Here is an 18,214-nt window from a genome sequence, read left to right as displayed (position 1 = left end):
ATATTAAAGGACCAAAAGTGGGCAATGAAGAGCACAAGGTATCGGCATTTGCCGATGATGTACTCTTCTATATAATTAAACCAGAAAGTACCCTGCCAAAATTAATCGGAACGATAGAACAATATGGAGAGCTCTCAAATTTTAAGATAAATATGGGAAAATCTGAAATCCTAAACATAAACCTAAGAAAAGCAGATGAGGAAAATTTGAGGAAGAAATTTCAATTTATATGGAAAAAAGAAATAAAATACTTGGGCGTAAAACTAGCTAACTCCCTGGATAAAATCTATAAAGGGAACTACATCCCCCTACTGGATGAAATCAGAAAAGAGGGAAAAAAAATACAAATTAGACCAATTTCTTGGATAGGCCGGATAAACGCCATAAAAATGACCCTGCTTCCAAAAATTACTTATAAATTCCAAATGTTACCTATAGACTTACCAACATATTACCTCAGAAAACTAAAAACAATACTAACAAATGTAATCTGGAAAAATAAAAAACCGAGGGTATCTATAAAGACGCTAAGAAAAGGAAAAAAGAATGGGGGTTTGGCGGCTCCGGATATTGTAACATATTATAACGCAATAATCTTGTCACGAGCGATAGAATGGGTAAGGGATAATCAAGAAAAAAGATGGGTAAATCTGGAAAAATTTTATAGTAAGGCACAGCTAGGAGCAATTATTTGGAATCCCCCCCAACACAGAACGATAGATGAAAATACACATGGGTTAACACGGGTGGTAATTAAGATGTGGGATAGAACTTACAAACAGTTAAATAAGACTTATAACTCACCACTTATAAGAGTAAATGATAATGAGTTCTTTGCACCGGGGAAAGTAAGTATAGGGGGGAAATGGATAAAGAAAGATAAGGTGGAATTAAGAGAGATAATGAAAAAGGGGAAAATTAAAACAATGCATGAGTTACAACAGGATACAGAAACATGGGTGATGAATGGATGGCGGTATGCACAGTTAGAAAGATTTATTAGAAAACTACCACAACCTATAAGATCAGGAGAAGAGTTGACGGGATTGGAAAAACTATGCACGTTAGAAAACACAAAAAACACCATATCAAAATTATATAAATTATTACTAGATGAAGACGAAATAGAGAAGCCCAGTTATATCAAACAATGGGAAAAGGATTTGGGGACACTGGTTGAACTTAACACGATAAAAAAGATTATGAACCTTACCCACAGCTCGGCGATAGATGTTAAAACAACCGAAATGAATTATAAGTGTTTAGTGAGGTGGTATATAACACCAGAGAGGGCCAGTAAATTCCAAAAAGAATCATCGGCAGAATGCTGGAGAGGATGTGGGGAAATAGGTACTATGGCACACATATGGTGGAAATGTCCGAAGATTCAAAAATATTGGGAAAAAGTTTTGAGTATGGTCCAAAAAATTACGGGCAAGGAGGTGAAAAAAGAACCATGGTCGGTGCTCTTCCACGGCATTAAGGAAAGTGAGAAACAATATAAAGCCTCGTTGGTGCCTCATTTAATTAATGCAGCAAAAAAACGAATACCCAAAAATTGGAGAGAAAAAGAATCCCCACAGATTTGGGAGTGGATTAATGCCGTGGAGGAAACCTACACCATGGAGAGGTTTTATGGTAGCAAGGAAGAAGGGGGTGAGGGAAGGAAAGATAAATGGAAGAGTTGGAGAGAGTTTAAAAAAACATGGAGTTACGCTGAGAAAATTAGGTATCAGTAGAGTTATATATGGGAAGAGGATGTACACCAGGGGAATAAGGGAGGGGGGAGGGGGGACCGGGGGGGGGGAGATGAAATGGTGTATACTATTAAGGGAAAAGTGTTATTGAGATAATAGAACAAAGGTTGTTTTTGTTTTTTTGTATAGCTTTTCTTTTATTGTTTCTAATTTATCTCTTTCTTTCCTTTCTCTTGGTCTTTATATACAAGGGAGGGTAAAGAGAAAGAAGGGAGGGGGCTATATTGAGACAGGAAGAATGCTACATTATGGGAGATCTGTATTGTTCCTACCCCTTCCTAGTTTAATTCAAATTTTATAGTTGATATGAAAATTAGCCACAGTGATGTGAAGGAAAAGAGAGACGTACATGAATGGAAAAGTTGATGGTTGTCTCACTAATTAAAGTAAGCTGAGTGGCAAAAAAAAAAAAAAAAAAAAAAAGACTGTTGCAGATAGTTTGAGGTGGGGTGGGGTTTGTTATGTGTTTTTCTGCTAAGCATGTCTCTCACATTGTTATTGCTAATTATATCACTGTCTACGTGCCCAGTTACTGATTGAATTATTTGTTGAAAGTTTGAATATGCCTGTGTCTCATGTTACTGAAGTACAATTTACCCCGCCCTATGTCATTATGCAAAGAAGGGGGGATTGTCCCAGAGGGTATATCTCTTTGTGTCTGTGTTTCAATAAATAGCCTTATGTTTTCTACCACCCTATGCTGAGTTATGGTTAGTGAATGGGTGGGCTAAGGGATCATGAAGAGTGCTGGTACCGGGGAAAGGGAAGCTTATACGATGGACATACTCTTCTTGAGTACCGGGGTCTGTCACATAGGCCATTTACAGTACGTACCTTATGAAGCCTGACTAGAACACTCCCAGGATGTTGCTAAGGACAATGATGCCTAGCTGTTACTGTTCACCTTCACCATCACAGGAGTCAGCTGTCAAAAGCTGAACTCACAGCTACTGCATCAGGGGAAAGCACATGTGAGAGGGTTTGAATCAAAGAAAATGCTGGCTGCAGTGATGGCGAAGTTCAACATTAACAGCTAGGCATCTCTTGTTAACATCCTTAGCTATGTCCTTAGCAATGTCCTAGTTTTCCAGTCAGGCTTCATGAGGTAAGTAAATGGCTTACACGTACAGTGGGGCAAACAAGTATTTAGCCAGCCACCAATTGTGCAAGTTCTCCCACTTAAAAAGATGAGAGAGGCCTGTAATTGTCATCATAGGTATACCTCAACTATGAGAGACAAAATGTGGAAACAAATCCAGACAATCACATTGTCTGATTTTTGAAAGAATTTATTTGCAAATTTTGGTGGAAAATAATAAAGTGTGGCGCCTGTGGGCCTGTGAGTCCACCTTGTCTGGTAAGGGCATTTTTTGCTTATTCCTTTGGGTTAATACCACCATACCAAGAGAAGAATCCATTTATATGTAAGGACACTATCAACAGTTCCCATTTACCCTATATGAGGACTGTTTGCACCCAGGCTGTCACAGAGTCAACTGAGACCACTCCATTGGCTAGTGACAGACTTTTAGCATTTGCACATACTCACTACTCCAATGGACCCATGGCTTCACACCCTGACTTTGTCCTGATGAACACGACAATTTTGGGCTAATGCACATTACACTGTGGTATTTTTTATAAACTCATTGTGTTTGATCTTTGAGTCACTTTTGGAATGTGTTACTTCATATATATATATATATATATATATATATATATATATATATATATATATAATTTATACATAATTGATATATTGGTTATGGATATGTTCCTCACCGTTTGTATGTGTTTTCATATCTGTTCATCCAATTTTTTATTGTTGTTTATTTGTTTTTATGGTGTTCTATGAAGAGACTTTTATTTTCTCTCTACACATGCCATATAACTATCACTAGTTCATTCGGTACACACTTTAGGGTTGGGTACCTTTCCTTTAGATACCACTGTTATTTTATCAACAACACTATTTCTTAGCGCCACACTTTATTACTTCATACATTCACAATAGTCAGGTTGTTGTGTTGGCTGCTTCACTATATATATTTTTTATGAGTTGGCGCAACTTTTTATTTTTATTTCATGGTGGAAAATAAGTATTTGGTCTTTTACAGACCTGTATCTTCTTCTTTAAGAGGCTCCTCTGTCCTCCACTCATTACCTGTATTAATGGCACCTGTTTGAACTTGTTTTCAGTATAAAAGACACCTGTCCACAACCTCAAACAGTCACACTCCAAATTCCACTATGGTGAAGACCAAAAAGCTGTCGAAGGACACCAGAAACAAAATTGTAGACCTGCACCAGGCTGGGAAGACTGAATCTGCAATAAGCAAGCAGCTTGGTGTGAAGAAATCAACTGTTGGAGCAATAATTAGAAAATGGAAGACATACAAGACCACTGATAATCTCCCTCGATCTGGGGCTCCATGCAAGATCTCACCCTGTGGGGTCAAAATGATCACAAGAACGGTGAGCAAAAATCCCAGAACCACACAGGGGGACCTAGTGAATGACCTGCAGAGAGCTGGGACCAACGTAACAAAGGCTACCATCAGTAACACACTACGCCACCAGGGACTCAGATCCTGCAGTGCCAGATGTGTCCCCCTGCTTAAGCCAGTACATGTCCGGGCCCATCTGAGGTTTGCTAGAGAGCATTTGGATGATCCAGAAGAGGACTGGGAGAATGTCATATGATCAGATGAAACCAAAGTAGAATTGTTTGGTAGAAACACAACTCGTCGTGTTTGGAGGAGAGAGAATGCTGAGTTGCAACCAAAGAACACCATACCTACTGTGAAACATGGGGGTAGCAACATCATACTTTGGGACTGTTTCTCTGCAAAGGGAACAGGACGACTGATCCGTGTACATGAAAGAATGAATGGGGCCATGTATCATGAGATTTTGAGTGCAAACCTCCTCCCATCAGCAAGGGCATTGAAGATGAAACGTGGCTGGGTCCTTCAGCATGACAATGATCCCAAACACAACACCCGGGCAATGAAGGAGTGGTTTCGTAATAAGCATTTCAAGGTCCTGGAGTGGCCTAGCCAGTCTCCAGATCTCAACCCCATAGAAAACCTTTGGAGGGAGTTGAAAGTCTGTGTTGCCCAGCAACAGCCCCAAAACATCACTGCTCTAGAGGAGATCTGCATGGAGGAATGGGCCAACATACCAGCAACAGTGTGTGACAACCTTGTGAAGACTTACAGAAAACATTTGACCTCTGTCATTGCCAACAAAGGAGATATAACAAAGTATTGAGATGAATTTTGATATTGACCAAATACTTATTTTCCACCATAATTTGCTAATAATTTCTTTCAAAAATCAGACAATGTGATTGTCTGGATTTGTTTCCACATTTTGTCTCTCATAGTTGAGGTATACCTATGATGACAAGTACAGGCCTCTCTCATCTTTTTAAGTGGGAGAACTTGCACAATTGGTGGCTGACTAAATACTTTTTTGCCCCACTGTATACAAATCCAACACCTATTATTATTATACAGGATTTATATAGCGCTAACAGTTTGCGCAGCGCTTTACAACAACAGGGCAGACAGTATATTTACAATACAATTCAATACAGAAGGAATCAGAGGGCCCTGCTCAGTGCTCATTAGAGCTTACAATCTAAGACCCTATACCTATAGCAAGAGAATTGCTTAACTTTAGTTAAAGCTGCACAGTGAGGATATATTTAAATAATATTTTACCCTGCATTTTCTGTTATTTTTTAAGGTGCTTTTTGTGACAGACCTAGCCGGGAGAGAGAGTTTTGGAGGGGACTGTATGCTAGCCTCTTGCCGATCGATCGTGGGCCCTAGCATTTGGGGGAATGGTGCTCTTTGTGAGCTGTATGCCTGGGGACCCTTGAGGCGGTATTACTGTGGATTCGGGTCCTGGTCCCCCAGGACACACAGACTCTGGGGACCCTGGATTTGCCATATTAGAAATAGTGGCTGATTCATAATGCTGGGACAGATACTGTTAGGAGATGCTGATGTATACTCCAACACCTGTCTGTCTGTTGTCTGCTAAAATGTGTATTGTAAATAAGTCTCTAGTATAGGATCTAAGAGTCATTAGATCCCCATTGTTGTTTGTGTTAATTAACTCTGCTATTGTGTGAAGAAGAGTCTATGTTGATTGTGATAATATTGATTGGATTTTCTGAACTAAAAGACGGCCAGTCTGGCCTAAAGGTCATGTCTGAGTCATCTAGGCTGTCTAAAGGGATTAGTTAATTAGCTCATGTTAATTAGGTTAATTAGGTTACAGCTGTATTGTTAGAGTAATATGAGCAGGAGGTCTGCACCTCCTCTTTTATTGTATAAATAAGACTGTATTCCTGTCAATAAAGAGAGGTTCCTGGTTGAACTTACATACAGCCTGCCTGGTGTTTGTTCTGAGCTATCACAACTGGGTTAGAACGGCACATAGCTGTAGTTCTAATCCCGGAGCATTGGATGACCGAGCAATCAGATGTTGCGATCTGCAATCTGATTCTATAGCAGCAGAGGAGTGTCGGGAGAGTGGAACCGAGCGAGCAAGGGGCTTGTTACACTTATCCATAAAAGAAAGGATTTTATATTCATTAAGCCTATACTTGAGGTATTATTGCAGTGTTTTTATTAATGTAAAAGTGTAGTCCTATATTTTTCTTTCGTATAAATTAAGGCTACATAAAAAATAAACCGTTCATTTTTATAGTAATAGTATTTCAGTCCTATGACTAGCTGCCTGTCCCACTTGGTGAGAGCAACAGTCCTGATTTTATTGGTGGTCCCACATGCTGTCTGCACATTTACAGGTACTGTGCTACAATCAACAACACTTGTTCTCCTATGGAGCGTCAGCGAGCACTGAGATCCAGAGCATCGCTCTCATAAATTGACTCACTGGTGCACTATTACTTAAAAAAAAAAAGCTAATATATTTCTAATGCACGTACTTTATAGGGAAACTAAACATATAGTTAATAGACTTGCTTTGTGAGATGGAGCTATAAAGGTGTACAGTAGCGAATTAGGAAGAGTATATGTTTATTATGAACAAGGTTTTAAATTTGGTGGAGCTAATCTTGAACCAGTGCACTGATTTAACTTGTTACCTGAAATAGCTTTTTGTTTGTTAAATTTGGCATTTCAGTTTTTCTTTCTTACTTTAAAGGTCACAGTAATAGGTCAACAAAACTAATGTGTGTTTTAACTGTGCAATTTGTTATAGCATTTGCTCCAAGCATCGACAGAACAAAAAAGCCAAAAATGGTATTACAACCAAACACAGGAACATCTAGTATTGTTTCAGGTCAGTACAAGAATTGTGTTAAATGTCTGAAGTTAGTTGATTATTAATATATATAGTATTTTTGTCTTGATATGCTCAAGGACAAAAGTAATTATTATGCAACAAAGAAAAGTGGAGAAAAAAGGGCAACAACCAAATAGTAATAAGCATGGTAAACGCCATTTACCATTTTTTTACTTACCAGATAGCTTTAGAGATGATAACGGGAAAAATAGTGAATAATGACATTACCGCTGATTTATAAAGGCAAAAAGGCTGTGCTCTTTGCAAGGGAATTTACTCCAGAACTTAGTAAATGAGGGAAAGCTCTGCTGACTGCCATCATCCAATCATGTACAAGCAAAAATGCTGCTTGTTTTCCTTGCATGTCATTGGATATTATTTGAAAATATATTACTAAATATAAACTTGCGCTGATAGAAACAACTAAGTGATAATGAAATGCACTTGTAGACAAGGTGCTAATCACTTGGATAAATGTGGCTAAAAAATACAGTGCTCGCAACACACAGTATAAGTGAAATCAACAAAAAAGTCCAAAAGAAAATCCAAATAAATGCAACTGAAGTGTTAGTCCACAATGAAGTAGGTGCAAAAAATGCTTCACAAACTTTCAGGTGTACAGGGACACCCCCTTTTGCATCCCCACTCACCAGAACAGGATGACCCCCAGCTTTGCAGTCCAGGGGTCACTTCAGGCACGTAAATGGTATCCCATACACGTGGATTGGTGTCAAAACATCAGATGGTGGATCGGTGTAAACATTAGATGATAGATTCCAGTAGGAGGCTCTCAACAGGATATACAGGCACCCAGAAAAGAGGACGGACTAATAGAGAAAATACTGTTATAAAAGTTGATTCAATGCACATAGGGATCAGTACTTACAAAAAGACGGTTAAAAACAGGCATGGATATAGAGATGCAGATACAGGAAGCCGCGTGCGTTCCACAGACCGGAAGTGACGTCAAACCAGGAAATTATGTCAATGCATTTCGCCCTCCCTCAGGGCGTCATCAAGGACCTCATTTCCCACTGATAGAGCTGTCTTTAAATACTGAGAGAGAGAGGGAAACTCCCCTACTGAAAACCAGAATGGCATTGTGGCCATCTTGTTGGTTAGATAAAAACTGTCACTACCATGGATGGAGCATGGTCCATAGGAGAGACAAGGTCGCCATGGACCTGGTTGGAAAAAAAAGATAAAAATAAAAGTAAAAATAAATGAATACCAAAAAGTGAAAAACGATAAAGTAAATATTAAAACTAAAAATAACCCCTAACAGGACAACAGCACTAAACCTCCCATACTAAAAACTGGACAAGAAAGCGTTAAGGTCTAGTTCGATGTTCAACCCCTGAGGGCTCATAGTCCATTAAACGATGGATCCACTGAGTCTCATTGCAAGAAATGGCTCTTTTAAGATTACCCCCTCTCCAATGTCCTTCAATTCTGTCAATACCACAGAAGGTAAGCATACTTGGGTCCTTACCGTGGACCAACTTAAAATGATTGGATAAACTATGATGACCACAGGGGCAGGACAAGAGGTAAGAGACATGGGTCGTACCACACGTGATGAACTTGTTGATTTTAAAAGACTCACCTGAGGTGTGTGAAGTGAAACCCGTAGTTTTCCTTACCCTATGTTTGGATGTTTTACATATCACACACCTCCCACAACTAAAAAAACCCACCTTATCCAAAAAGGTACATGTTTTCTTAGGCGGATCAACAACGTTGGGTGCTAATCTCAAACATAAAGTGGGGGGTTTGGTGTAGATAAACTCTGGTTTGTTTGGTAGCACCTTAGTGAGATCATTATCCTTCAACAGAAAGTGCCAATATTTACAAATTATTTTTTCCACCTGTTTGTACTGACAGGTGAAACCCATCATAAATGAGATGCCAAAGTCTCCATCATCGACCACTTGTTTCTTAAACAGATTGTCTCTATCAGTGCCTCTTACAACTGCCAAAGTCTTATTTAACTCACAAGGGGAGTATCTTTTTCCAAAAAACGGCCAAACAAAACCTTAGCCTGTAGGTTGAAATCCTTGATTCTGGCACAATTCCGCCTAACCCTCAGGAATTGGCTTTTAGGAATTGTGCTAAGCCATCGGGGGTGGTGACAGCTTCCTAGCAGAAAGTAGCCATTTCTGTCCACTTCCTTAAAATAGGTTTTAGTGGACAGTTGATGGTTCTCTTTGAAGATGACTAAATCCAAAAAATGTATTCTTTGATTGTCAGAAGTTGATGAGAAGGAGATACCAAATCTAAAACGTAAAAATGACTAATTTGATCCTGCCTAAACAATAATGATGTCATCAATATAACGCTTGTAAAACATAAGCTGAGGGAAATCACTACTAAAGATGGCATCTTTTTCCCAGTAACTCATGAACAAGTTGGCAACTGAGGGGGCATACTTAGCCCCCATTGCTACCCCTCTCTTTTGCCTATAAAACTGCTTGTCATGCCAGACTCATGGCCAAATCTAAAGCATGAACCAAAAAATCTTTTTGTTTGTTTTTCATCTTCGTACTATTTAAGGCCCATACCACAGCTTCAACAGCATGTTTCTGTTGGATATTGGTATATAGAGAATTGACATCAATGCTGGCCAGTATGTCACCTTCATTAACCTCTACTTGTTGTAACAATTCCATGAGGTTCCTACTATGTATTAGAATTGCAGTACAACTCTGAGCCAACGCTTCGCAAGAAACTGTCTAAGTATTCGCCAATTCTGGTAAACAAAGAATCCACCCCACTCAAAATAGGTCTCTCTGGTGGTTTGAGTGGGTTCTTGTGGATCTTTGGTAGTTGGTAAATAACTGGTACTCGCTGGGCATTGGGCACCAGATATCTAGCTTCCTTTTTGTTACAAAACCTTCATCTTGGGCACTTTTAACTGGACGTCTCAGCTTGGCTTTGAATTTATTGGTAGGATTACCCCCCAATTTTTCACATATATCAGCATCATGGACAAGTCTGTTGAGTCTGTTGAGTTCCTAAGGTGGGATGTAGCTCCCAATGACGGCATGATTGGTAAGGAATTAGATGACACCTGGTTTTCCTTTTTCAATCATGCTGAAAAGAAATTATTAGAACTGTTAATTTTATGGAAAGAAAAGAAATTAAAGAATATAGAGGCCAATATTAATGCGATCAAAGCCAAATTAGCGCCTTTAGAGGGCTCAGCTGAGTTTAAAGAAAAAATGAAATATCTACAGGATTTTGTCAGTAAAATTGACAAAGACACCCAGAAGAAAAAGATGAAAAAATATGTGAGAAATACTAATGATTGCAAAGCCAATAAGGTGTACAAGTAGCGTATGTTGTATAGACTGAAGAGGTTACAGCCTTGGATGATCAAGATACCATTTCTGCCACACCTTACATCTCATCCAACACTAATGGTCCCACCCCACAGGTATCCCAACAGGGCCCAAACTGTGGGAGATCCCAGGCTGATACCAATACCTATGGAGTTCCTATACACAATAGGTATGAACCCTTGCAACAGGATGATTACTATGCTTCTGATGGTTGTCACCAGCAGGATTATGACTATAGTCGTGGTTACCATCAGCAGGACTATGGCAATAACCGTGGATGGAACAGTCCAGGTTGGGCCCCACCACGATCCAGGGGAGATCCACCTCTGAGAGCACAGAGAGGACACCCTGGTTCCAATTATAGGGGGGATTTTCAGAAAAGGTGATATGGTGGTCCCCTGTGGAGGGGGAGAGGATTCAATCATCCCAGAGGGAAGGGGAGAGGCCTCAGATGAATGGGGAGAGGAATGGAAACCTTGGTACCCCGTGGCACCCCCCTGACAATATGTGGAGGGTCAAGGCTTGGCAAACGGAGAGGCTGCAGAGGAGGCAAAAGGAAAAAGAAAATGAGAGACTTAATGAAGGGTATTTTTAATTTAAGCAATGTCACTTTCACTCAGGATGAGTTGAAAGTTTTAGAATTGGGCCTTAAATATGCTCCAGATAGGAATTTGAATAGATTTGATATTTTTATTGATTTTCAAAAATTCATGAGGAAATTAAATATTAAGAAACATTTTAGTAAAATTACACCTCAATCAGGACAAGAAATTTCCGAATATCATCATACGAATTTAAGAAACAGATTGGTCTTCAATCCTAGAAATCCCAATAGTCATTTTTCTGAGGTTTTTAAATCCGTGATCCAACGTGACTTGGAAGGTTTAGTCATTAAACCTAGTAGGCGTAAAACTGATATTGAAAGGGGTATTAAATCTTTAGAAAAAAAAGCAGTTCATCATTAGAAGTGCTGACAAAGGGGGGAGGTTTAGTTATCCTTAACAAATCTGACTAATTAATGGAACTCAACAGACTTGTCCTTAATGCTGATACATATGAAAAATTGGGCGGTAATCCTACCAATAAATTCAAAGCCAATCTGAAACATCTGGTTAAAAGTGCCCGAGATGAAGGTATTGTTAACAAAAAGGAAGCTAGATATCTGGAGCCCGATTCCCAGCGAGTTATTTACCAACTACCAAATATCCACAAGAACCCACTCAAACCACCAGGGAGACCTATTTTGAGTGGGGTGGATTCTTTGTTTACCAGAATTGGCGAATACTTGGACAATTTCTTGCAGGTGTTGGCTCAGAGTTGTCCTGCATATCTTAAAGATAGTAGGAACCTCATGGAATTGTTACAATAAGTAGAGGTTAATGAAGGTGACATACTGGCCAGCATTGATGTCAATTCTCTATATACCAATATCCAATAGGAACATGCTGTTGAAGCTGTGGTATGGGCCCTAAATAGTACGAAGATGAAAAACAAACAAAAAGATTTTTTGGTTCATGCTTTAGATTTGGCCATGAGTCATAACTTTTTCTGGTATGACAAGCAGTTTTATAGGCAAAAGAGAGGGGTAGCAATGGGGGCCAAGTACGCCCCCTCAGTTGCCAACTTGTTCATGAGTTACTGGGAAAAAGATGCCATCTTTGGTAGTAATTTCCCTCAGCTTAAGTTTTACAAGTGTTATATTGATGACATCATTATTGTTTGGGCAGGATCAAATGAGTCATTTTTACATTTATTGTCAAAGATTGGTGAGAATAGATTTGGTATCTCCTTCTCGTCAACTTCTGACAATCAAAGCATAATTTTTTTGGATTTAGTCATCTTCAAAGAGAACCATCAACTGTCCACTAAAACCTATTTTAAGGAAATGGACAGAAATGGCTACATTCCGCTACAAAGCTGTCACCACCCCCAATGGCTTAGCACAATTCCTAAAAGCCAATTACTGAGGGTTAGGCGGAATTGTGCCAGAATCGAGGATTTCGACCTACAGGCTAAGGTTTTGTTTGACCGTTTTTTGGAAAAAGGATACTCCCTTTGTGAGTTAAATAAGTCTTTGGCAGTTGTAATGATGGAGACGATCTGTTTAAGAAAAAAGTTGTGGCCGATGGAGACTTTGACATCTCATTTATGATGGGTTTCACCCGTCAGTACAAACAGGTGGAAAAACATCATTTGTAAATATTGGCACCTTCTGTTGAAGGATAATGATCTCGCTAAGGTGCTACAAAACAAATCACAGTTTATCTACACCAAACCCCCCACTTTACGTTTGAGATTAGCACCCAACGTTGTTGATCTGCCTAAGAAAACATGTACCTTTTTGGATCAGGTGGTTTTTATTTTAGTTGTGGGAGGTGTGTGATGTGTAAAACATCCAAACATAGGGTAAGGAAAACTATGGATTTCACTTCACACGCCTCAGGCGAGTCTTTTAAAATCAACAATGTGGTACGACCCATGTCACTTACCTCTTGTCCTGCCCCTGGGGTCTTCAATACCTAGGCAGGACCGCTAGGGCATTGGGAGTCAGATTACGTGAACATGTTAACAGGATAAAAGGGTTTTAAACAGGTAAAAGGGTTTTAAACATCATAGTTTATCCAATCATATTAAGCTGGTCCACGGTAAGGACCCAAGTGGGCTTACCTTCTGTGGTATTGACAGAATTGAAGGGCATTGGAGAGGGGGTAATCTTAAAAGAGCCATTTCTTGCAATAAGACTCAGTGGATCCATCGTTTAAGAACTATGAGCCCTCAGGGGTTGAACATTGAACTAGTCCTGACAGTTTCTTGTCCAGTTTTTAGTATGGGAGGTTTAGTGCTGTTGTCCTGTTAGAGGTTGTTTTTAGTTTTATTATTTACTTTATCATTTTTCTTTTTTCACTTTTTGGTATTTATTTTTACGTTTATTTTTTTCTATTTTTTATTTTATTTTTATCATTATTATTATTTTTACTTTTATTTTTATTTTCATTTTGTTTTCCATTTTTATTTTTTTCCTATTTTCATTTTTTATTTTTATTTCGATTTTTATTCTTTTTTATTTTTATTCTTATTTTCATTTTTAATTTAATTTTTATTATTTATATTCACTTTTTTTTTCATTTTTATTTTTATATTTATTTTTATTTCATGTGTTTAGTTTAGGTATTTTTGTATATTTATATTTGGTACCAATTTTACCATGTCACCGGAATTGATGTCAACATTTTTTCTAAGTTAGTTTTTTTCCAACCAGGTCCATGGCGACCTTGTCTCTCCTATTGACCATGCTCCATCCATGGTAGTGACAGTTTTTATCTAACCAACAAGATGGCCGCATCCATGGTAGTGACAGTTTTTATCTAACCAACAAGATGGCCGCAATGCCATTCTGATTGGTTTTCAATAGGGGAGTTTCTCTCTCTCTCTCTCTCTCCCAGTATTTAAGGACGGCTCTATCAGCAGGAAATGAGGTCCTTGATGACGCCCTGAGGGAGGGCAAAATTCATTGACATAATTTCCTGGTTTGATGTCACTTCTGGTCTGTGGAATGCACACTATGAATGGCTGCTTCCTATATCTACAGCTCTATATCCATGCCTGTTTTTAACTGTCTTTAGGGTGGGCAACAACATGGCAAATGAGGTTCAAATGTAGAAAAATGTAAAATAATGCATTTGGATGGCAAAAATATGAATGCAATCTATACACAGGAGGGAGAACCTCTGAGGGAATCTAGGATGGAAAAGGACCTGGTGGTCCTAGTAGATGATAGGCTCAGCAGTGGCATGCAATGCCAAGCTGCTGCTAACAAAGCAAACAGAATATTGGCATGCATTAAAAAGAGGATCAACTCCAGAGATAAAACGATAATTCTCCCACTCTACAAGACTCTGGTCTGGCCGCACCTAGAGTATGCTGTCCAGTTCTTTACACCAGTCCTCAGGAAGGATGTACTGGAAATGGAGCAAGTACAAAGAAGGGCAACAATGCTAATAAAGGGTCTGGAGGATCTTAGTTATGAGCAAAGGTTGCGAGCACTGAACTTATTCTCTCTGGAGAAGAGACGCTTGAGAGGGGATATGATTTCGATATACAAATACCGTACTGGTGACCCCACAATAGAAATAAAACTTTTTCGCAGAAGAGAGTTTAACAAGACTCGTGGCCACTCATTCAAATTAGAAGAAAAGAGGTTTAACCTTAAACTACGTAGAGGGTTCTTTACTGTAAGAGCGGCTAGGTTGTGGAATTCCCTTCCACAGGTGGTGGTCTCAGCGGGGAGCATCGATTGTTTCAAGAAACTATTAGATAAGCACCTGAATGACCGCAACATACAGGGATATACAATGTAATACTGGCACATAATCACACATAGGTTGGACTTGATGGACTTGTGTCTTTTTTCAACCTCACCTACTATGTACCTTTTGAGAGCTTTCTATTGGAATCTATCATCTGATGTTTACACCGATCCACCATCTGATGTTTTGAAACCAATCCACGTGTGTGGCATACCATTTGCAGGCCTGAAGTGACCCCTGGACTGCAAAGCTGGGGGTCGTCCTGTTCTGGTGAGTGCGGATGCAAAAGGGGGTGTCACTGTACTCCTGCAAGATTGCGAAGCATTTTTTGCACCTACTTCATTGTGGACTAACACTTCAGTTGCATTTATTTGGATTTTTATTTGGACTTTTTTGCTGATTTCACTTATATTGTGTGTTGCGAGCGCTGTACAGGCATACCCCACTTTTAAGTACACAATGGGGTTTATTTACTAAAGCTAGAAAGTGCAAAATCAGGCTCACTTCTGCATAGAAACCAATCAGCTTCCAGGTTTTATTACCAAAGCTTAATTGAACAAGCTGGGGTTATAAGCTCATTGGTTTCTATGCAGAAGTGAGCCTGATTTTGCACTTTCTAGCTTTAGTAAATAAACCCCATTGTGTACTTAAAAGTGGGGTATGCCTGTACAGCGCTCGCAACACACAATATAAGTGAAATCAACAAAAAAGTCCAAATAAAAATCCAAATAAATGCAACTGAAGTGTTAGTCCACAATGAAGTAGGTGCAAAAAATGCTTCACAATCTGCAGGAGTACAGTGACACCCCCTTTTGCATCCGCACTCACCAGAACAGGACGACCCCCAGCTTTGCAGTCCAGGGGTATTATTTGCAAAAGTAAAGCTTTACCTCATTTACTAAGCTGCCCTTGCAGAGTGCACAGTCAATTTGCCTTTAGTAAATCAAACCCCCTGACTTTCTGTTATCAAGTTTGCGGCTGGGTTCATATTTGTGCACATTAAAACCTATGAGTTATATATGTGGTTATTACATCCCTTTTTCTTTGTTTTTTTACTATCTGTATACTGGCATTACAATGGTGTTACAAGGCTTGTGCTTCCTTGGTAATACAGCCTTGATGAAGTAAAACAAGTTATGACTATGTGACAGTTCAATCTCTGACTTGGTTATAATTAAAGAGGAAGTAAACCTCCTCTGCAGACATTTACCTATAGGTAAGCCTATAATAAGGCTTACCTATAGGTAGTGTAAATATCTCCTAAACATGTAGGAGATATTTACATTACATGCAGTTCCTTTCAAGCCCTGTGCCGTGAACGGCAGCTCTTGCGTAGGAGTGGGAGTGACATCATTGCGGCTCCGGCCACTCACAGCACCGGAGCCTGCAAACCCGGTAGAAACTCCGCGGAAAATAGTCAGCCGTCTCAGCGGTGTGCAGGCACCCCTACAGGGGCTTCGTTCTAAGTTAAGTATTTCATAATGAGCTAGTATGTGCTGCATACTAGCTCATTATGCATTTGTCTTTAAAGGGTTTTTTTCATAGAGTTTCTTAGAGTTTGTATTCTTCACCTGAATGGTGCCTTTAATATTGAGATGCAACTCCTCTTTTTGCAGTGTATGCATAAATATGCATCTAATCCACAAGCTAATCTGTTTGATTATTGGTCTCTTTCTGTTCCTTAAAGTAAATCTGTGCCCAGACTATGTACACTAAAGTATTTGCTTTTTCTTAATACATTTTATTTCCTGTTAATGTGGGTTGTGTTAAAGCAGCTGACTCATTTGAATAGACTGGTTAATGCGCTACAATGGACCAAAAATTGTGCATGTGACATTTTCAGCAGCGCACCGCAACAGCAACGCAAGTATACTGGGAAGGTGCATTAGGATGCCATTCCATTCAGAATGAATGACATCGTATTGCATCGACATGCATAACGAGTTACCAGATTGCAATAGTCTGAACAGAATTTTTTTTTGCAGTTTTGGCAGCCTGCCAACCTTCTAATGTACATAGAAAGTAGAAAAATAGTTCTGGACTCAAAAGGCTCAGGGAATTGGCACGTCTGTGTACCCGTTGCACTTTTTTGTGTTCACTCTTTATGTGTGTGCACATTTTTTTGGCACCGGGTGAAGTTTTTTGGGTGTGTTATGCATGCCATAGGCTTTCAAAAAATGGGGTTTGTTTACTAAAGTTGGAAAGTGCTAAATCAGGCTCACTTTTGCAGAGAAACCAATGAGCTTCTAACCCCAGCTTGTTCAATTAAGCTTCCGTAATAAAACCTGGAAACTCATTGGTTTCTATGCAGAAGTGAGCCTGATTTTGCACTTTCCAGCTTTAGTAAATAATCCCCATTGTGCACTTAAAAGTGGGGTATGCCTGTACAACTCTTTTTTTAAATGGGTCCCTCTCCAGTGTCTTTTGGTTTTGTCTATTCCATAGAATGGAAGTAATGTTGGATCCCTGTTGTGGAACTGTTTGACACACTATGTTTAATAAACCCGCTTTTTATATTGACTAAAGGCATACCCCACTTTTAAGTACACAATGGGGTTTATTTATTAAAGCTAGAAAGTGCAAAATCAGGCTCACTTCTGCATAGAAACCAATCAGCTTCCAGGTTTTATTACCAAAGCTTAATTGAACAAGCTGGGGTTAGAAGCTCATTGGTTTCTATGCAGAAGTGAGCCTGATTTTGCACTTTCTAGCTTTAGTAAATAAACCCCATTGTGTACTTAAAAGTGGGGTATGCCTGTATATGTTCATTGATTCTAGTGAGCAATTTTCATGTGGTTCAAAACCCTACCACACATTACTTTAACACTAAAGTTAGCACATTGCACTTTAAGAGGAGCAGCTCCAATTAATATTTGCACATTTCTATCTTTAGCGCAAGGTTTCCATATTCTTTTCTTATTAGTATTGTTATCTTACCTTAAGGTGTTGATGTTAATATAAGTGATCTGGTTCCAGGGCAGGTGGCCTCTACGCCTCAGAGAATCTCCATGATCCTTTTGCCTTGTAGTGTAGTATAACAAAATTGTAAATTGAAGCACCACACCACTGCTAAAAGGTCCAGATACAACTTTAGCCCAATGAAGGTTGGGGGACAGTTCAAAGAGTAGCTATTGCATTTCCAAAACCACACCCCCTTTACCAGGACTAGAAAAAATAAAAAGGACCTATCCATATCAATACAATATCAATATAGTATAGTTCTCAGGGACACAACTAAAACCAAATACCAAATATTAGATGTATAAAAAAAAGTCACGTACATTTTAATATATATATATATATATATATATATATATATATATATATATATATATATATATATAAATAAAGTATACATGAACTGTACGGATCATATCAGGATCCAAGCAAGCTATGATACTCAAGAAGGAGGGTGTCCACCTGATGACCCTGCTAACAGACTTACTCTTACTCTATTTAAAGGATCACTAAAGATATTTTTTTT

The 18,214-nt window shown here is 39.0% G+C and overlaps 1 protein-coding gene across 2 annotated transcripts in view; it reads left to right on the top strand.

Annotated features, from left to right (window-relative positions):
- LCP2 (lymphocyte cytosolic protein 2) overlaps positions 1-18,214 on the top strand; it is a 460,964-nt gene that overhangs the window by 257,784 nt on the left and 184,966 nt on the right. For both annotated transcript variants that reach the window (XM_073620738.1, XM_073620739.1), the window contains one exon: positions 6,999-7,079. In XM_073620738.1, coding sequence (XP_073476839.1) covers positions 6,999-7,079 — 81 coding nt within the window. The remainder of the gene's footprint in view (positions 1-6,998; positions 7,080-18,214) is intronic.

This window comes from Aquarana catesbeiana, linkage group LG03, assembly GCF_042186555.1.
Source record: "Aquarana catesbeiana isolate 2022-GZ linkage group LG03, ASM4218655v1, whole genome shotgun sequence".
Lineage (NCBI taxonomy): Eukaryota > Metazoa > Chordata > Amphibia > Anura > Ranidae > Aquarana > Aquarana catesbeiana.
Note: the sequence above shows the minus strand (reverse complement) of the source record. Positions and strands in the feature narration are given on the sequence as shown.